A 19,617-nucleotide genomic window follows, 5' to 3' on the forward strand; every position below is an offset into this window, starting at 1 on the left:
TCTAAACAGAAATGCATTTTAAAAGTAGTGCTCAGACATTGGGACAAAAATTTAAATTGAATTAAAATTCACCTAATGGCCTAACCTTGATGGGGACGAACAGAATGAAACATGGATTAAAAACCCAGGTTTGTTTGTAAAATTTGGCCTGATTTTTTTTTTTTATACTGATTAAACCTTAATATATTGCCCATAAACACACTGATAAAAGTATATACTCGGAGTACAATGAGATTAATTTGGTTTTCCTACCCTGACAACAATTATTACTTATATATAAGAATATACATATATCAAAGGTTTTGCTCCCACTCTTTTTACCTAGCAAAAACTAGCATCTGTCGTCGTGTGACTCCTTTTTTGAGACCTTAATTCTGACTGCAGTGGCAAAAAAACAAACAAACAAACAAAAAAAGAGGTTGATAACGGCTGCTATCAGCTAGCTAACATCTCGCTAGCATAACTAACCAAACACCCGCTCTCCACCTAAAATTTGATGTCTCGGGCACAAGCAGCAACTCTGCCCGAGCTCTTCTACTTGCTAGCTGAGTGAGTTGTCTCAAATACAGTGGAATACACAACGTTCTTACCCTCAAAAATGTGTAATTATTTAAGAAGAGATTTATATTTGGGGAATTTCACCGCAGGGCAGCTACCTTGTGCTAGCAGTAGCTAAAGTGATTCATACAAGGCTTGGTTTCTACCTTGATTTCTGACCTTGTTGCCAGACAGTGTCTGTTACAGTTGTGTTCAGAGAGGGGCGGATGAATAAATGATTTTGCTTTGACAGCACCGAGACAGCTCGCTGCATGTTTGCTTGCGTCGCAATTTCCTGCACTTGTCGTATCCACTATTTATTTCCTTTTGCATCATTGCTGCCTTGACTCCCCAAGGTAGGCAACAGGCGCTGAATTAATCATTTGTATAGATTTAAATTAAACATGCTAATGAGTTTCCCGATTTTTAACTCCTCTCTGTGTTTCCACACGAGACACGTCTTCGTCCACACCGCTGCTCTTCCTCATCGGACAAAAGCGCCTTTCGCCGCTGCAGCCCTGCGGCCGTCGTAATCACATGTCAGACGCGTGATAGGCCTGAAATTTCCTCCCACAGCGGCGTCTACATGAAAAGGGAACTAAAGGTTTGACTGTCGGAGGACAGACGCCCACTTGTTGGAGCAGAAGCTCCCGGTTGGCTCTGATGTCTCCTCACTTTAATTATCCATGTTCCCCCGTGAGGCTCGTCGGCGCATTAATATTTAAAGATGCTGATATTGAGAGATATTAGGGAAGCCGAGCGAAGAGGAAAATGTGAAACAAGAACAAAAAAAAAAAGATTTGAAGATTGTAAAGAGAGGTGCTTTTATTCTTTACTACCGAGAGCTGAAATGGCGATAATGTGGCGGAAAATATCAACCTGTGAAAGTGCAGTTTTTTGTGGCAGCAACTCAGATTGTTATTTTAAATTTTGCGGTTTTCTCTATCTGGATAATTCCTTCGTTTTTAAAAAAAATGTGTTTTCAGTATGTTATAGGCTGATTTCATTTGTTAGAATAAACAATGATGAAACTGATCGGTACAGCAAAACCTGTGACTGCGACTATGACTGCTTGTTGAGGCCAAATGAAGTCATATTAAAGCAGTTATCAAACATTGTGGGGGGGAAAGTGTGTGTATTTATAAGGAAATGCATGAAAAATTGATCTCCACTTGTCAAAATGGTCTCAAATTGTCTCAAATGTTCCTGGTTTGAGCTCTATATCGCTAGCATAAAACTGTCGAGTTGCACGAGTTGGGATGACACAAGCCGTCGGAATTCGTAAACTGCAATAAGAACTGAGCATCACTGAGCTGCCTCGGTGATAAAAAAAAAACAAAAACCTGCATGTCAACTGCTATCACCTCCACTGAATATCTTAGTTTTATTTCTGAGTTGTTGTTGGTTGTCGTTGTTGTTGTTATTGTTTTTTTTTGTGTGAGCCCCATCACTGTCTGATACATCTGAGTGCTGAAGATCACCGGGCGACAATACGCTCGCTACCTTCTTTGCAGGCGCAGAAGCCGTCGACGTGCGAGCAGGAGATGTGGTTCTGGCAGGAGCAGGACGAGGTGCAGTTGGTTCCGTAAAGGCCCGTGGGGCAGCTGATGGAGCAGTCGTCGCCCTGAGGGCCAGAGAGAGAGAGGAGGGTGAGGGAGTTGGGGATGCAAATCAGCTGACACAGGCGCTAACGTGTTTCCCGGAGACATATTGGTAGATATAAGTTGGAATATAGAGAAGAAAAACATCATCGTTAATCAATCGGCGTACCATTTGTATCATACACATGCCTAAAAAAACAAATGAAGATGCGTCTTTTCAATATAGTTTAACAACCAAAATGGCTGACTAAATAAATAAATAAATAAATAAATAAATAAGTAAATAAATCACAAATTGTTTTCCCAATTCTTGATTTTGCACTAAATTGGAAATTGGACAAAACAAATAACAGGATGGTTTCCGCTTTTCAGACAAACGAGGGATAAAATTGGTGTGATTTTTCAGGTACGTAATTTTTTTGTTTAAAACAATATCCCTCGCATGCATTAAAAACAAAACAAAACTGTCTTGCATCGACAAAACTTCCGGGTCACACGCGTTACCTCAAATCCAACTTGGACAATCACCCGGTATCAGTTTTGTCCATTTTCCAATTGACCAGGAAATTGGGAATTACAAAACAAACCTTTCTTGTGAATTATTAATTTATAAAATTCTGTCGTCATTACAGAGTGAGTGTTATAACGTGATGTTGTCGACATGTTCTAGCATATGTTACATTCTTTTGTTTTTGTAGTTTATCTTTGGTTAAACCGAGTGAAGTGCGAGTGCTCGCAAGATTAGCCTTACCAGTACGGCGCCACCTACTATTCGTTTGCTGTGTGGCTGGTTCTGGAGCTACGGCTAAAAGAGCTACGGCTAAAAAGAAGTGCGTTGGTCAATGGTGGAACGGGAACAGTAAGTGGAATTATACAATCTAACGCAGTGGTCTCCAAACTTTTTTTTTTTTTAGCAATGGGCCAGGGGGTTGGGGGTGTGGGGGTGGAGGTGCTGGTTGGAAATAGCGCTAACGTCTTTGTTGAGCGGGGGAACGGGAGCGCTAGCGCGCTGTCGCGCAACGCTAACGTGTCGGCAAAGTTACGTGGCGGTGGGGGGGGGTATGACTGCCTTCACGCTCACCGTACAGAGACACGCAGCGGGCCGGATGTGGCCCGCTGCTGAGCCGTCAGCAGTGAGAGGGAATGGGGATGTTTTTCCCCACTTTTCTGTCCAAATTTCCAGTCAGGTTGATCGAAGACCTGCTGGAACATAATAATCTTCCGCAAGAGTTGAAATTCATCTTCTGATGTTCTTCTGTGGATAAAGTTTCACTAGCAGCCACTTTATTAATTTACAGTGAGGAGACGCAGAAAAAAAAAGAAACTGAGGGGGAAGTTAAAGCCGAAGACTAATTGAAGCTCAGAGAATCCACAAAGATTAACAGCGGCGTCCATCGATCGGCAGGTATTTATTATTCTGGAGGTCACTTGTTTGCACTCCAACTTCCCCTGGGAAGTTCTGACTGGACCCCCCCACACCTTATTTATAATCTTAATTCTTAATTCATTATTTTTTTGGGACTCTTTTAATTCACCTACATTTTAATAAGTTCCTTTTTCTTCCTCCCGTCTTTGCCCATTTTGGCCGGCTTTGTGAATATTAGATTAATAGCGATTTACAGGCAGCAGGTTGGAAGAAGCCGCTTTAATTAAAGCAGCCAAAATGTCGGAGGTCCTGATCGATGGCGCCTTGAGCCGCAGCTCCGGGTTGACTCGAGTTCGCTCTTGCGGCTGCAGGCCCGTCGGCATCACGTCACACCTCCATCACAGCGGCGCCCGTTAGAAGTGGTATCAGACACGACAGGCGGAACGTTTCAAACAGTAGTGTGAGGGGCACCAAATACATCACCTTCAAAACTGGCAGATTTTAAGCGTCCAGATTTTTCTGGCTTCAGGGCCACTTGTGCACCATGCGGCCCCATAGAGCATGTAGCAGTAGGTTCACTTCCCATCATGCCTATGTTACTTCCATGGTGTATCAGAACGCATCAGCCAATCAGAACGAGACAGCAGCACACCGTATGACCGTATGATGTCACGCTGAGAATAAACTCTTTTCTGGGAATTTTCTGGCCTGTAGAAATTTTTTAGAAAGATCAAGGGCCAATTCCAATTCCTCCCTTAACTCCTCAATCTCAACCCTCGCCTTTAACCCTCAATCTTTGGCCCTCAATCTTGGCCCTCAAAAATAAGTGTAAGGGCTTAGAAATGGGACACCCCTTAAGTGCAGTTACGTCTTCAGACTGTGGGGGGCGGCCTTACGCCAAAGCTATGTCCTGTCTGTCAAGAAGACGACAACGACGAAGAAGAAGGAGAAAAAGAAGAAGACGACTAAAAAGAAAAAGTCCTCCGTCGCTACACAACGAGGTATACAAGTAACGTGAAGCCGGGACCGCCGGTCCGGTTGACAAACCTCGTAAGGAAAAAAAAAAAATGTTACGCAACAACAATGTCAATAATCCATAAAAAAGTCTTAAACTAAGACAATAAAATGGTTTCGAAATATTTATATCTTTATTAACTAAGAAAATACTTCCATTTGTAGCTCGCTTTTACATTGCGATCTTTTTCAAAGATGTCTTGGCGAAAATACGCAATGCCTTCTGGGTAGCCCTTACTGCCAAGGGTGGTGCCGGAGAATCTCAATATTGAGGGCGATACAGCCCTTAAACTCGTCCCTCAACTTGACGTTCTTAGAATCGGGACAGCACTTGCACCTCGCGGGAGCGCGCATTTTTGAGATTGAGGGTTGAGATTGAGGGTTAAGGGAGGAATTGGAATTCACCCTAAAAGTCCATGACTTTAAAAGCATGTTTAAAAACTTTAAAACATGTTTCGGGTCAATGGTGGTCATCATGCCAACCGTTTTACAGAAGTTTATTTTTTATTGCATTGAAAAATGCTTTTTGCGCCCCATGGGATATTTGGCTGCAGTACCTCAAATGGCCACTGAAGAAAAATGGGTGCACCTCCATATTGGCCACCCAGTATCCAAATAATACATCCACGGTTTAGCCCCTGTGTGTCCACACTATCACAATGTGTGTTGTAAGTATGAGCTAACAAAGCTAATAGCAACAACATATGAACACTGCAGCGCAGCCTCCATCTCCCCTTCTTCTTCTCTGGCTGGTCCCCTGACCAATGAGTGTTCTGGACCAATTCTCAACAGTTCACTCTGGAGCTTTTCAGGATGGATGTGAGGGAACTCAGACAGGATGCCTGTTAGTGAAGATCCCGCTAAACAGTTTGTCTCTCTCCAAAAGAAATGACAGGATTTATGCAGCTGAGTTTATGATCAGATCAATATTTTATCAACGTTGACAGTTTCTGAATGAATAAACTGACGAGGACTTCGGATAATACAACATGGAAAAGTCAATAATCAGGTTCAGACGTTTAACTGCTGAACCCTGAGGAGCTCCAGACCTCCAGATGTTGTTGCCCGCCGTCTGGTCCGCGGTTGCGGTTGAAAGAAAATCTTTTCATTTTGTTCGTTTTTTATCTACTGACCCCCAGCGGCGGCGCCACCCCCTCAAGTGTGAAGCGCATTTACAGGTTCCGATCGAGCGGTCCGCAGTGCTGACGGCGCCACACATCAGCTCCATTTACACACACACACACAGACATACACACACACACACACTATGAGTTACCGTTGCAGCATAAATTCATCGGAATCGATAAAAGGTCCGGCGGGAGTGAGTTCATCCGCTACGGAATCAAACAGACGCTCGTCTTTCATCTGCCTCCGTGTTCGCCGAGGTCCAATTATCAAAGTTCTCGTCTCGGCTCCACACACCAGGGGGCCACAGTGAGACGAGAGCCGCCGATCGTTCCTCAATCTGCTTCTTCCTGACAAGGAAGGTTCTTACAAGTTCAAGAAAAATGACACAAATCTGAAGCTAATTTCTCCTTGAATTTTGTTCTTCTAAATGAAGCAGGAAAAAAAAGACAGACGGTGACAATAATGACAATAATTCAGTGAGGCTATGAGCTGCAAACTGCACTGCAGGAAGCCTTTGTTTCACTGGTGTTTGTACATTTATGGATGAGGCCTCTAGTGTCCGGACAGAGGAAGTGCGTCTTTGCAGAGGGGGAGCAGCAAGCTAGAGACACATGCAGCTGCAAAATTGTGTAGTACTGTAAGATTTGGTATGGACTTGATATCAGGTAAATAAGGGCTTAAATGGTCACAGTGGATCTAGATTAGGGATGCAACAATGGCGATACCGGCATCAGGTATTGGGGTTGAGTACTCTACTCGTACTCATAAAATAAGTACTGATACCAGTTTGGGGCAGCGCACAGTTGACGTTAATTTACTGCAATGCTGGCAGTGAGGAGTCATGACAGCGGTGTACAAATACTTTCAGGTGGATGAGAGTGAGCATGACAAAATCAAAGCTGAATGCAATGCGTCTGACTTCTGACCTCTGCTCAGTCCAGATGATCCAGGACCAGAACTTTTTCATTTTTACAAAATTTTCAATGAACGTATTGTTTCACTAATGGCAAAAAAATATATTTTTTACTTCAGCATATTTCGGAACCTGTACTTTCTTTACTTGAGGGAAGGAGTTTAATCAGTACTTTTATTTTTTACCAGAGCTAATTTTTTTTTTTAACACAAACATCTGTACTTTTACTATAGGAAGAGAATATCATTTATTTTTCCACCTCTGCTGAGTTTTTCCGGAATATGACGGGTGTGAAAGCTGCACCACTAGAGTCCAGGAAGTAAATTAAAGATGTGAAAATGGCTAGAAGACACACGCCAGCGACTTTCCTCTTCTAGCCTCCACTCTCCGCGAATAAAGCTGCACAGTCAAGAGCAGCATCTGACAAATGAGGTGAAAAAGCACGTCCTGCACCTGCAGCAGCGCCGCCTTCACACGTCCTGAGTTAAAAGGAAACCCAACGACAAGTTCTTCCTCTGAACAATCGACAAGTTGCCTCTTGTGCCTCTATTTGTTGCTGCTGAAAGAAGCTTTATGCCATCGGATGTGGGTCAAAGGTTGCGTCATCCATCCTTAAACATCATCGTTTGATATCGGACGTCATCGTAAGACGTACAGCTCAACTGTTGGAAATTCTTTATTTGGATGAGCCCCTTGAGAAGCATTGTCTCGTTTTCAAGGGGGTACAAATACAGAGTTGGAGGCTTTAAAAAAGCCTCCAAGAGAAGCGCAATTTTTTTTTCTACGTTCATCATCAGTGTGATGCATCATGGGTACTGTGTGATGCCTAGCTGCCCCTATACACCTGAAGTGTGAGCGACACCATTACAAGAGCAGCAGCAGCAGCGGGTCCGTCGCCACGTTGACTCACTATGAATCCCGGAGCGCAGAGGCAGGAGCCGCTGACACCGTCGCAGTCGGCTCCGTTGCCGCAGGTGCAGGCCTCGCTGCAGCCCTCGCCGTGGTATCCCGCCGGACACGTCTCGTTGCAGTATAGACCTGCCCATCCGGCCGCACAGGTGCACTCTCCCGACAGAGGGTGGCAGCTGGGAGACGGGAAGAGACAGGAAGTCAGTGGGCAGTCGCAGCATGTTGCTAATTTTTGTTTTTTATTGCATAAATGGATGAAATGAGGCAGTACCTCTAGAAAACCTCTGGAGACAGTATTGAGCAATATAGTTAAACCTTTCGCTAAATAAAAAAGTGGGTGTAGCTTCCAGTCTCAACAAGGAAGGCCATTGAGAAAGTGCCAAAAAAACAACCCTGCATTCTATCATTTGGCCAACAGGGGGTGCTAAAGTTGGTTGCAAAAAGACTAAAAGTGACTCGCTTTCAATATGAATGGAGCCCAAAAATCTCACCGTTACAAACTGATTTAATCTTCTTGTTGGTCTAAACTGCTTGTCAAAAATCAGGTAATTTTATCTTATTTGGTTTTGATTTTGAATCAAAATGGCCATGAACCTGTGGGCGCGGTTAAAGTTTAGCGGCTAACTGGAGTCAGCTTATTGACAAGGTGGGCGGGTATTGGGCTACATACTGCTGGAATTTCTGTTTCAAAATGAAGGGCAAACTCCAGATGGCGCTGGCGACAGCTAAACCAAGCTCTAGGTCTCACGACAGCTCTACGCAAACCAAGTGGGTGACATTGCAATGACTCTGCCCGCCATCATTTACAGTCAACAATACATAATAACACATGGTCTCACTCAGTTAACAGATAAAAATGGACCCCCTTACTGTTTGGGGGATAATGTCACGCAAAGGCCAGAACGGAGAAAGCCTGACATTATTAAGAGGCTTTTTTGAAACGGTTTGGTTTGTCGGACTGTATAATTATTAATGATCAATTAGCATTTGTTAAAGTCTTAGGTGTTTGTGCTAACGGGCAAACAGAACTCGGCGGCGTCACCTGAGCGTGTTCTCCGTCCTGCAGGGACAGTACTTGTCGCAGCCGAGTCCGTAGAGGCCGGCGGGGCAGAAGCGGTCCTGGCAGCTCGGCCCCTTGAAGCCCTCGTTGCACAGACACGCCCCGTTGATGTGGTAGCACTTGGCGCCGTTCTGACAGTCGCACTTGTGGGCGCATTGCGGCCCATAGGTTCCCACTGGACACTCCTCCTGACACCTGGGGGGGACCGAGACGCCACAGCAACCAGTGACTGATAACGACTGGGATTACTTAGAGTTTACAATAATCTTTAGATGCTGTTACTTTGTTTTTGTTTCTTTTTAAAGGTGCAAACATTTGTGAGAACACTAAAGGATACATTTTCAGATAATTTGCCACATTTTCACAACGGAACAGAAAGTAGGTGTTAGAGGTCATTTCTAGGAGAAGTTTGCATAGCCATGTGACCAGGCTGGCCAGGCATATCCGACTAAAACACTGATCGACCCACCTGAAAGAATGTCTCACCAGTCACATGACTCTATTTTTCTTCCTGTTCCTGCCACATCACAACCCTGGCTGTAACTCCGCCTCTTTCTCCTCAGTTTGAAGCTGATTGGTTTGGTCAAACTCTGACTGGCAGAAAACTGTCCTGATTAGGTCTCAAATAAAAAAAAGGAAATCTAAGCTAATTTGCGCTTGAAAACTAAGATCCGTCATGTGAGATTTGTCGCCGCCGTCTCACTGCATCATTCTCAACACGTCCGCTGGCCGACAACGTTAAGAAATAGACAAATCACTCCATTAAAATGGCTCAGTGAGGACTTCCGTTTGGTGTCACGCTTAAATCACACCGACTTCCTCGGGACTCTTATCTTCACTAATTCCATTAGAACGCGGACGGCCAGAAGGAGAACTCAATATGGGAATTATTCCGTGTGGGCTAATTCACCTGTCTGGAGCCCAAATGAATGGCGGTAATTTGGCTGAATCGGGAGGAAGGACGGGCTAACGAGCGGCGTGGAGATGGACAGGGTGGGAGGAGGGGCGGAGCCGAGGTCCAGTCTGGAGACCGGAGGTGTCCGGATGATGGAGGAGCGATTTTCTACTTAATTCTCTCACTTTGAAGCACCAGAATCAGGCAAAAAAAAAAGCTACAAGGTAGAATGTGAAGAAAACCACTGGAAAATAATTTGTCCTTTTTTCATTTTAATGTTTTTTCCAAGGTTTTTATTTTTATTTTGCTATGAGTCAGAGTGGTGATGTTGTTAGAGACAGTGCTGATGTGATGAGTGGTGACGTTGTCTCTGGACTCCTGCTTGTTCTTCAACTTGCCCAGTCAAACACAAGGCAGCCGGATCACTCAGGTTCAGCTTTCTTAGTTCTTGCCCATCCATTTTAAAAAGCTAGTCTGAATCCACACGGTCAGAGACTGACCAGGCCAATTGGCATCCTTCAACAGGAAAGAGGTAGAGCCACAGCCAATCAGTTACTCAATATTTACCAGATCCAAATCAACTAGAAAATGAAAGAAAATTTTGAGCAAACACTACTTCAATAAATAAAATGCCAAAACAGGATATGTATTGTCTTAAATTAAACTCATGATGGACATTTAGGAAGTTTTTCATGAGGAGAGAATTAGTTTGCACCACAGTTGGCCACTAGAGGCAGAAAATGTTTGCATTTCAAAAGTTTGGCCTGGAATAACAAAACTCTGTGGTCAATAAATGTTCAACTGTGAACCCGTGTTGATCTTCTGTGGTTGTCTCACTCCAAAACTCGTACCTCTCTCCAATGTAGCCCGCTGTGCACTGGCACTGGCCGCTGATGTGGTCGCACAGGCCGCTGTTACGGCACGTGCACTCCTGAGAGCAGTTAACACCAAAGGACCCAAATGGACATGGCTGCGCACAGACGGGACCCTGGAAGGGGGAGGAGCATTGCAGTCAGTCAATAAAATGAGTTTCATTTGTAGGACGCTGCACAACCAGAGTCTGGGATGAAACTAAATCCACCACCTCCCAAAAAAGAAAAAAATAATAATGGTAACACATATGATAAAAAGTGAAAATTAAAATTAATCATATTTAAAACTCATCAACGTTAGTTATTTAAAAAGTAGAATTTTGTCTTGGTCTTTTTCTGTTTAGTCATTAAAACATTTATCAAAATATTAGGATCACATTCAACTTTAACTCACAGCTCGAAGCTTTTGATGTCAGACATTTGGCAATGTCGTGGCCAATAAATCCAAGTAAGAAAAAAGGGGGGAGGCAATAACATTATTGCAATGGGAGGTAGAAATGGATGATACCAAACTAGGCAAAGACTAGCTGGTTAGGTATTCTCATATTGACAGTCGAGAAGTCTCTGTCAAAAGGTTCTCAGGATTGTTAATCACAAAAATACTCTAATCATAGATATCAATAACTTGGAAGTTTTGAAAATGAACAGTTTGTCGACGTGTCGATGTGGTCGTACCACCCAGCCAGCGGGGCAGGAACACTCTCCGGTCACATGATGGCACGTTCCTGCGTTCTGACAGGGACAGCGGTGCTCACATTGGGAGCCATGTTTGCCCGGAGGACACGGCTCCTCGCAGCTGATTGGACGAAGCGTGATGGGAAATGTTTCATACATGGGTAAAAAAGGGAGACGACAATCACAGTAAGAGCCCAACGAAGCATTCACAATTTGAAGCAAATGTTTAGGTGTCAAATTTAAGTGATAAATAGCTAAATTAAGTATGAGCGTGACTATAAGCGCATTAAATACGAAAGTAAAAAAAAATAAAAAAATCTTCAACATATCAAAGCCATTCACCACACTTACAAGGCTCCTGTGTATCCCGGCGCACACAGGCACTCGCCCGTCTGGTGCTGGCAGGTGGCGCCATTGAGGCACTGACACTCCAGCAGGCAGTCCTTCCCGTAAAGGCCAGCGTCGCACAGCTCCTCGCAGCGCCACCCCTGGTAGCCGTCGGTACAGACACAAGCACCGGTGATGGGGTTGCACTTGCCGCCGTTCCGACACTGGCAGCGGTTGGTGCAGTGGGGGCCCCAGAAGTCGCCCTCGCAGCCTGGACAGAGGAAAGGGGCGGAGCGGAAAGACCAGATGGGACTATTTAGCTGCCGTCAGTGTCAGTGTTCAGAAACCCAAGTCAGAGGTTGTAGCAGTAACATTTAGAAAGCGGCTGCCGAAAACTTAGCTCATTTCTTTTCTGGAAAATGAAGGCGGCCAAATACACAAACAATAACAATAACAATGACGATAATAATCGATTCCACCCTTTAGCTTATGTTATGATGCTTTTCCATCTGGTTTAGCAATGAAATAAAAAAATAAATAAAAAAAAATAGTCGTGACCTCTTCAATGACACAAATATTTTGCTCTGTGCAATTTTGAACTGCACCTGGAAAACACAAAACCATGTATGTAAAGCATAGACACTTTAGAATAATCATGAAATAAAACTAAAATAGTAGAGGCGTCCTCATGTCTGAGTAAAAAAAACAACAACAAGAAAATGAAACAAAATAAAACTACTGGTACTGTGCAATTCTGTGCAACCGCCTATATTTATATTTAGTTTGAGCAGTAGGTGGCAGCAGACGGTCTAGACTGTTGAACCAAAGAAGAAGAAATATCAGTTTATTTTCTCTATGTAATGTTTCACAAGTCCGTTTGGTTTTGAGACGTTGTCTGCTATCTGTAACTAAAAATGTCATCTGTCAAAGCGGATAATTGGATTCTTGTGCCATGAGTTGAGTCGGGTAGCAGCAGCGTTTCTCCCCCCCCCCCCCCCCCCGTGGCTACCACCCAGTGATGTATCGTTTCACCAGAGGTCATAGATTTGCGCCATAGGTCCATAAAAAAAGGGCCCCCCGGCACATCCTCAGCAGCCTTCAGTGTGGCAGCAGACTCTGCAGAACTCAGCCCCAGACACTGCAACCAGAGAATGGCACTCTGGGGCATTTCTGCAAGATTAAATCTGCTTTCCAGTAAATTTTGGCTTGGCGGGCTACGTTAGAGCAAGCATGCGTTTTGAGGGTCCGTCAGTAGAAGCAGAGCTTGGTTGATGTTCACAAACTTTGGCTCTCTATCTTGGTAGGAAGCGCTGGGAAGTTCCAGAGGGGCTCTGAACACCTCAATCTGCCTCCTGATGTCAGTGTTGAGGCGAAGCGACCAACTGAGACCTTCGTGATCGGCGGCAGCACGGTGGTGTTTACCGCCACAGCTGCTCCCTGATCCCACAAGAACTTCACCCACACACCGAGTTCACGGCATGAACCGCAGTGCAAACTCACAGTTGAGGAGAAGTTTTCCATCCTCTCAGGTTTCCGATAATCTGTTGCCCGTCTGGGCGGCACCGCCGTCTGTAGATCAGGACGGCAGCATCGGTGAGTCGGAAAGTTTGGTGCGTCATTTTCGTTGTCGTTGGTGTGTTATCACCTCTTGTGCGTCTCTGACTCCGCGTCACTTGCCAAGGCAGGTTAACCTCAAAACTTCACAAAGTTTTATCAAACTGAGTAGCATTGAAAAGTTCTTAGCCATTCCCAAATGACACCAGACATGTTTCTGTCATAATCCCTCCGCAGTAAAAAAAAAAAACATTTTTATGTTTGTCAGTGGATGGCAAAGCTCAATGTGGAGTTCAAGCACCAAACAGACTGCAAGGGACAGGAAGTTGGGCACAGGAATTGGTTTCGCCCCTTTCATGTTACGTAAAAAAAAACAAAAAAAAAACTTGCATGAGCTGAATCAGGAAGACCAGCGCATCACATTCAATAGACTTTGCAACAAAAACATTTTGACAGCTGTGATGCTCTTGTGAAAATTTCCACACAAGCTCCACGTCTTCCATTTGCCAAACAGGGGAAAATATACATTGTAACGTTTGTAACGTGTAACAATGTTGTATGATGCAACAAAAATCCTCTTGAGACCATCACATAAAGACCAGGACAAAAAGAGTTGAGACTGACAGAAGGCGAAGGAGGTATAGACTGGGACAGCCTCTCAGAATATTCTCCTTAACATGAGAGCATCCACGCTTTGGGATCATCAACACATTTTATCTGGAAATCGGAAATCGGAAACTTTGCATTTTTATTTTTCGAAAGCACACACTTTTTTTTTTAACTAATAAAAAAATAGGAGTTTGAAGGTTCAAAGTGAAAACAAACACATGGGCAACATGAATCCACCTGCTTTGGCATCTAGATGTCTGTCTGCAGGTTGCTTCCCACTTCCTCTGCAGGAGGTGGCAGTTGGGATGGAATCTGGCTAGATTGTGGAGCTTAGCTGGAGGAAGGAAACGGTGGCAGGCTTCCTCTGAAGGTGGGTGGTGCTTTTACAGATATTAGAGCGCTGAATGTTTGATGAGCGCCGTGTTGGATTAATCAGAGAGCTCCTCCGTCTCCCCCTGCCCTCTCCGACAGGGTGGAGGAGTTCCTCTTTATTTCGCTTAACTAGCCCAACCGGCACAGTCAAATCCTTTATCCTCCCGCCGCCTCAATTATTCAGCGGCAAAGAGTCCAAGTCAAGTGACTAATGACTTTGATCAGCGGCTCGCCGGCACCGGCCAGAAGTTTCTGCACTAATTTAGGAGCCGCATAAAACACTCGGGCTGCCGTTCAACCCTTTCAGGAACATCTACCACTGTTTGTCTGAGCCGCTGCTTAAACTCACTCCTGTCTCCTGGAGGATACAAGGCTCAGCTAGCGGACAGAGCTAACGTACAGAGCGAGTGCACAGAGCTAGCATACAGAGCTAGTGGACAGAGATCGCGTACAGACTCAGCGTACAGAGCTAGCAGACACTTGTCCGCAATGCTAAATGTCAGCTACTGTCAACAGGACGTCACGGCTTTTAGCACGCTGTTTTAGACATCGACAAACTAATTACGGCCGATTCTCTACAGTATGTGCAAATAATAGCTACTCGTTTTAGATCAAAGCCACTTGTGTCAGAGCAAGTGAAGCTACTAGCTTCACTTGTGTCTGTATACGTAGTAAATGATTCCATTATCAGTGGCAGTAAATATATATATATATGTGTATATATATATATATATATATATATATGTATATATATATATATATATATATATATACATATATATATATATATTTTTTTTTTTTTTTTTTTTTAAGCACAAAGTTGTTACCTGAAAAAGTTTTTGAAAACCGTGTAGCCATTTGACTTACAACCATGTATTAGTTTGGAAGCAGATCGCTCAACAGCTTTGGATGGTGTTTTTTGTTGTCCTTGAAAATGAAATGATGAAAAAATGAAATAATTTGCGATATTTGCAAAGAGGCTAAATTGTGTTTTGCTACACTCTGTTATGACTCAACACTGCCTCGCTGTTAGGCTGCTAATCAGCTTTGCTGGCAGCTTTAAAATGTCTTGCGAGCACGTACATACACACACACACACACACACACACACACACACACACACACACACACACACACAATGGAAAACTAATATTCAGTCTCCCCGGCATACCTGGTGCCACTCGTCACCTACCTGATGATTGTTTTGTTTTAAAGTTAATCAAATCAACTCATTTTCTCACACGTTGATGAACACAACTCAACAACTCTGCTTCACACGAGTCTCTTCACCGTATGAAAAAAAACTAAACAAATAGACTGTGCTTTAAATTTCAGCTGATTGATTTTTAATTTGGTGTTGGACGGTGGGAGGAGAACATTGATTTCTGTAAAGTGAGGGCCAACTGGAGAGCCGTCTCACAGGCTTTCCTATTACTTCTCTATGCAAACGAGCACAACCAATAACAACCAGGTTTTTCGGGGACTTTTGGATACTGACTGTGAGCTTTAGCCCAGTGTTGGTCACATTCATGGCCTTTACCTGGACAGAAACTTAGAAATCCCAGCGTGAATATTATTGTCCTACCTGGTATTTCATGACCGCAACCCCATTTTTTCACAGCACAAACTGTCATGAGCTCAAGAAAAATGACGCCTCTGTGTTATTTTTGTTCCGCAGGCTTAGCACAATTAAATGCTAACCTAGCAGTGCAGATGTGGCCACCAGCCTTCTGTGACCCCTTTATGCGTATTTAAGTAGGTCAGCATTTCATTGGTCTCACATTCCAAACAGTTTTTTTTTCACTAAAGAGAGACAAAATGAACATGGACTCAGCTGCCGTTGTGATCTTCTGGTAGATTGGTCTTTCAGTTACGAGACATCTATCCTTCCATACCAGCTTACTCCAGCACTCAGGGTCGAGGGAAGTCTGCTGTAGCCAATCCCAGCTGTCACAGGGCGAAGGCAGGGCTACACCCTGGACGAGTCGCCAGTTCATCACAGGTCTACATTGAAAGTCAAACAACCATTTGCTCTCACTAACACGCTCCAACAGAAAATTCAGAGTTCCCAGTTCGCCTGTTCCACACATTTTTGGACTGTGGAAGGAGATGTTCTGTAGAACCAGGAAAGAGCTTACGCGGACACAGGAAGAACATGCAGTGAACGCCCCACAAAAAGGCCCCAAGCCTCAGGATCATACCTGCAACATTCTTGTTATGAGGCGACAGTGATGACCGCTGCAACAAGTTTGAAGTTCACTCTTGTTGTTCTTTGACATTCATGCTAATGGGGCCTCATTTCACCACTAGGAGTCGTAGTTTTGCCTTGCATATGCACCGAAAAAAACACAGCTACAACGGATATAACAGCTATATCTCTTTATGTTTCTGTGGCATCGTTTAGACTCCCTGTCAGTTACAGTTGGGACTAACACTGTTCCAGGCCTATTGAGTGTTTGGGTCAAAGGGACTTCTAGGAAGGTAGAAGGGTTGGGCTTGTTCTTGTAACGTTGAAGACGTTTTGCCTCTCATCCGAAAGGCTTCTTCAGTTCTGAGACAGTTCTGAGCCATGAGATGACCTGGAACCCCTGGATGACTGAAAACCTTCACAGACCAAAGGGACTTCTGTGATGTCACTTCCTGCCCTAGATGTCACAATACCTCTGGTTCTGCCCGGAGCAACATTTGTTCCCCCACCAATAATAAAGCTGATCATCTGAATTTCACACACACAGCACCTTTGAAACACACCCCGCTGATAAGTGATGCAGGAGGTTTGTGCTGAGTGGCCGGAAACACAGCGGCGCTCCGGCTGGAACAGCTGTTGATCTATGCAGCAGCACCAGCAGCAGAAGTAGCAGCAGCAGCAGCAAGCGCACTCATTTGTCTCGGCCACCCCTCAGGGCTCTCAGCCACCGTCAGGCTGGAGGAATGTTCACCTGGAGTGGACGATCTGGCTAGGAAACATCTGTTGAGATGCAGTTATAGGGTGTGGGTGAAGTGTGGAGGGAAAATAAGAATGGTGGGGGATGTTATTGATATCACTGCAAAATAAAAGCCACGATGGTTGGTCGCCTCACTAGAAACAGCTGGTCGAGTTACCAGTGAGATACTTTCCCCACCAGTGAAGCCGACTCCTGCCAGCTTCTTCCACAAAGCACCACCCACATGTGGCTAGCATGTCACTAGCAGCAAGATAAAACTTTTGGCTATAACTCCGCCTCCTTCTCCTTGGTGCATGCAAAGTGGACAAATCAATACAAATCAGTGGATACAACTCTTCCACAAGTCTGGCTAGCGAGACAAAAACGATGCTAAACAATGCTAACAATACATCTGTGGAGGAGCTCTGCCCCACACAACCCAGGGTCAGTGAAGAGTACAACGCCAACGTTTCTGTGGTGGAAAAACAACCAGTTCCTGAGAATTAGCTGGAAGCTAAGACATGAAAACTTTTCACTCGGATCACTTTCAGGAGATGTTAATTTAAACCAAAGAAAATAATTGAGAGCTGTATTCTTAAATAATGGCTGACAATAACTTGGGAATGCTTCGGCGTACAGTGGTTTAGCATCTGATGAGGCCAAAGTGACTTATTAACCATGTCTGTCCTGAGGATCTTCTGATGCTTTAATCATCATGCAAACGCAGCCTTTGAAACTCGTCCACCCAAATCTCCACATGATGACTCGGAGGAAACAAAACTATGGAAGTGTATTGCGAAAAAAAAAAAAAAAAGTTTCTGTATCACGTATTTACGTGAAAGTGTCCCATTTTTACATGATAATTTTCACCTTTTTACATGGTCATTTTCACCTCATTTCATGATAATGAATTGAAGCTAACGAAACAAGGCATAAGCAAGGCACTATAGCCATTTGGTGAAACTGTACTTGAAGCTCGGTTTGCTGAACTTATTGACCACCGTCCATGACATTAAGATTAGTATGCTTACTTTGAGGATTTTGAAATGCATGGACTTGTACTGTGTGTGTGTGTGTGTGTGTGTGTGTGTGTGTGTGTGTGTGTAGGATTTATTTATTTATTTATTTCAAATTTAGTATGGCAGCAATACGCTTACGTACAAAATGCAGAGTTCCTCCACACGCAAGGAGGAGTCTCAAATCTCGGCCAACCAGGAGCCACTTAGCGACTCATCGCAGGAGGAATAAATGATCATAACCTCGTCATTGAGCTCGATGTCAACACTTCAAGCCTTCTGCGCGGCGGAGATCGATGCTGCCGCTGTGGGCGGCAGCGCCTGCTCAGCTCCACTCGATGTGTCTGCTGGGTAAAGGCCAGCCAACTATCCAGTCAGCACACACACACACACACACACACACACACACACACACACACACACACACACACACACAGTCAGCCTCCAGCTTCATTTTTTTTTCATTTTTAATTCAATAGCGTCTTTGTCAGAGAGCCACGTTAGATAGACGTCGGCTCGCAAACAGACAATCTCTGCCGTGTTCTTCACTCTGACTGGCGCTTAGCTGGAGAGGCTGCTGTCATGTTGTTTCATCTGCTGCTGTAGCATTTGCCGCAGGCGGAAGCGACTCAGCGTAATTTCTTATAAAAAAAAAAAAAAAACAACCTCTCGTATATTCATTCGTAATTGCCAACAACGCTTACAAAGACATAAAGACAAACAGATTTCGGCAGCGCCACACCGCAGAGTGACAGAAGGGAGAAATTGTGAGCCAAAAAAAAAGAAGCCTGCAGTGTGTCTTTTCTGCCACAAGGTGTCTCTATTTCAAACTGGAGGACAGTGGCATAGCAGCGGTGGAGCGTTAGCTCGCCGTAACGGCAAACTAGATATTAAAGGTGTAAATAATGGCATCGCTGATCGCTTGTCCAATTAGCAGCCGTCAGGGCAGAGCAAACAGTTATGCTTGTACTCCAGCGCACGTCGCTGGGATGGAAAAAAACAAAAACAAAACAACAACATCACTTCGGTGGGGTTTATGAGCCACACTGCAGCCGGCCACCAGGGGGCCTTCCATATGTTTTAGCACTATATTACTGCAGCTTCCCTGCCAAGCTACAGTAACAGCTCCCAGAGCAGACAACACTTCTTGTCTGAGTTTTGAATCAAAACGTGACAGAACATTTCCACGGTTTCATTGTGAAAATCAGTTGCATTTCTACTGACTGAAACCTGAAACTCTGTACATTTGAATGATCTCCAATGTGAACAAACTGAAAAAATATTCTTGCCTGAGGGAATGAGTCCAAATCAGACAAAATTACTTTGGACATTGGAGCCGATTAGAGATTTCTTCCACTTGACAATTTAGACAGAAACAATGCAACCAGTTTGCAACGATGCAAATTTTGATATTTGACAATGAGTCATTTTTCAGTCACATTTTCTTTCCCCAACCTACTTTGGTGGTCTCTGCTGGCCAAGCCACCGAATACGGGCCCTCTCCGGGCCCCTCCCCCACTTGCTCTGCCCTCAACTTCGGCAAATATCGACTGGGCGAAAACTTGAAGGCACCTCACGTCAGCGGCGGAAAACATTTCCAGCTGCGGCCTCTCACGGCTTCGCTGAGCTTTGTCGACAGGAGAAGTTATGGAACGCCACTTTGCCACATCTATATCTTTAATAGCACTCGGCCAGCGGCCAGCGCTTTACTCACACACACAAACACAGACACACTCTCTCTCACTCACCCACACACACACACACCGCTGGAAGGAGTGAAACTATTTCCATCGGTTGGCTGTCATGACCCCCCCCACCCCCCCCCCCCACCCACCCTTGCCCCCT

General features: G+C 44.5%; 1 protein-coding gene across 4 annotated transcripts in view; it reads right to left on the reverse strand.

Annotated features, from left to right (window-relative positions):
• LOC142903508 (multiple epidermal growth factor-like domains protein 11) overlaps nt 1–19,617 on the reverse strand; it is a 62,624-nt gene that overhangs the window by 20,404 nt on the left and 22,603 nt on the right. For all 4 annotated transcript variants that reach the window (XR_012929275.1, XR_012929271.1, XM_076049305.1 and 1 more), the window contains exons 5-10: nt 11,322–11,568; nt 10,971–11,091; nt 10,275–10,411; nt 8,511–8,723; nt 7,470–7,644; nt 2,041–2,161 (exon numbers count right to left, since the gene is read on the reverse strand). Coding sequence is in view for 2 of the 4 variants with exons in the window: in XM_076049305.1 (XP_075905420.1) it covers nt 2,041–2,161; nt 7,470–7,644; nt 8,511–8,723; nt 10,275–10,411; nt 10,971–11,091; nt 11,322–11,568 (1,014 nt within the window). In the remaining 2 variants the exon portion in view is untranslated. The remainder of the gene's footprint in view (nt 1–2,040; nt 2,162–7,469; nt 7,645–8,510; nt 8,724–10,274; nt 10,412–10,970; nt 11,092–11,321; nt 11,569–19,617) is intronic.

The sequence above is a fragment of the Nelusetta ayraudi genome, unplaced genomic scaffold (assembly GCF_046127955.1).
Source record: "Nelusetta ayraudi isolate G7.1 ecotype Tasmania unplaced genomic scaffold, CSIRO-AGI_Nayr_v1 ptg000002l, whole genome shotgun sequence".
Lineage (NCBI taxonomy): Eukaryota > Metazoa > Chordata > Actinopteri > Tetraodontiformes > Monacanthidae > Nelusetta > Nelusetta ayraudi.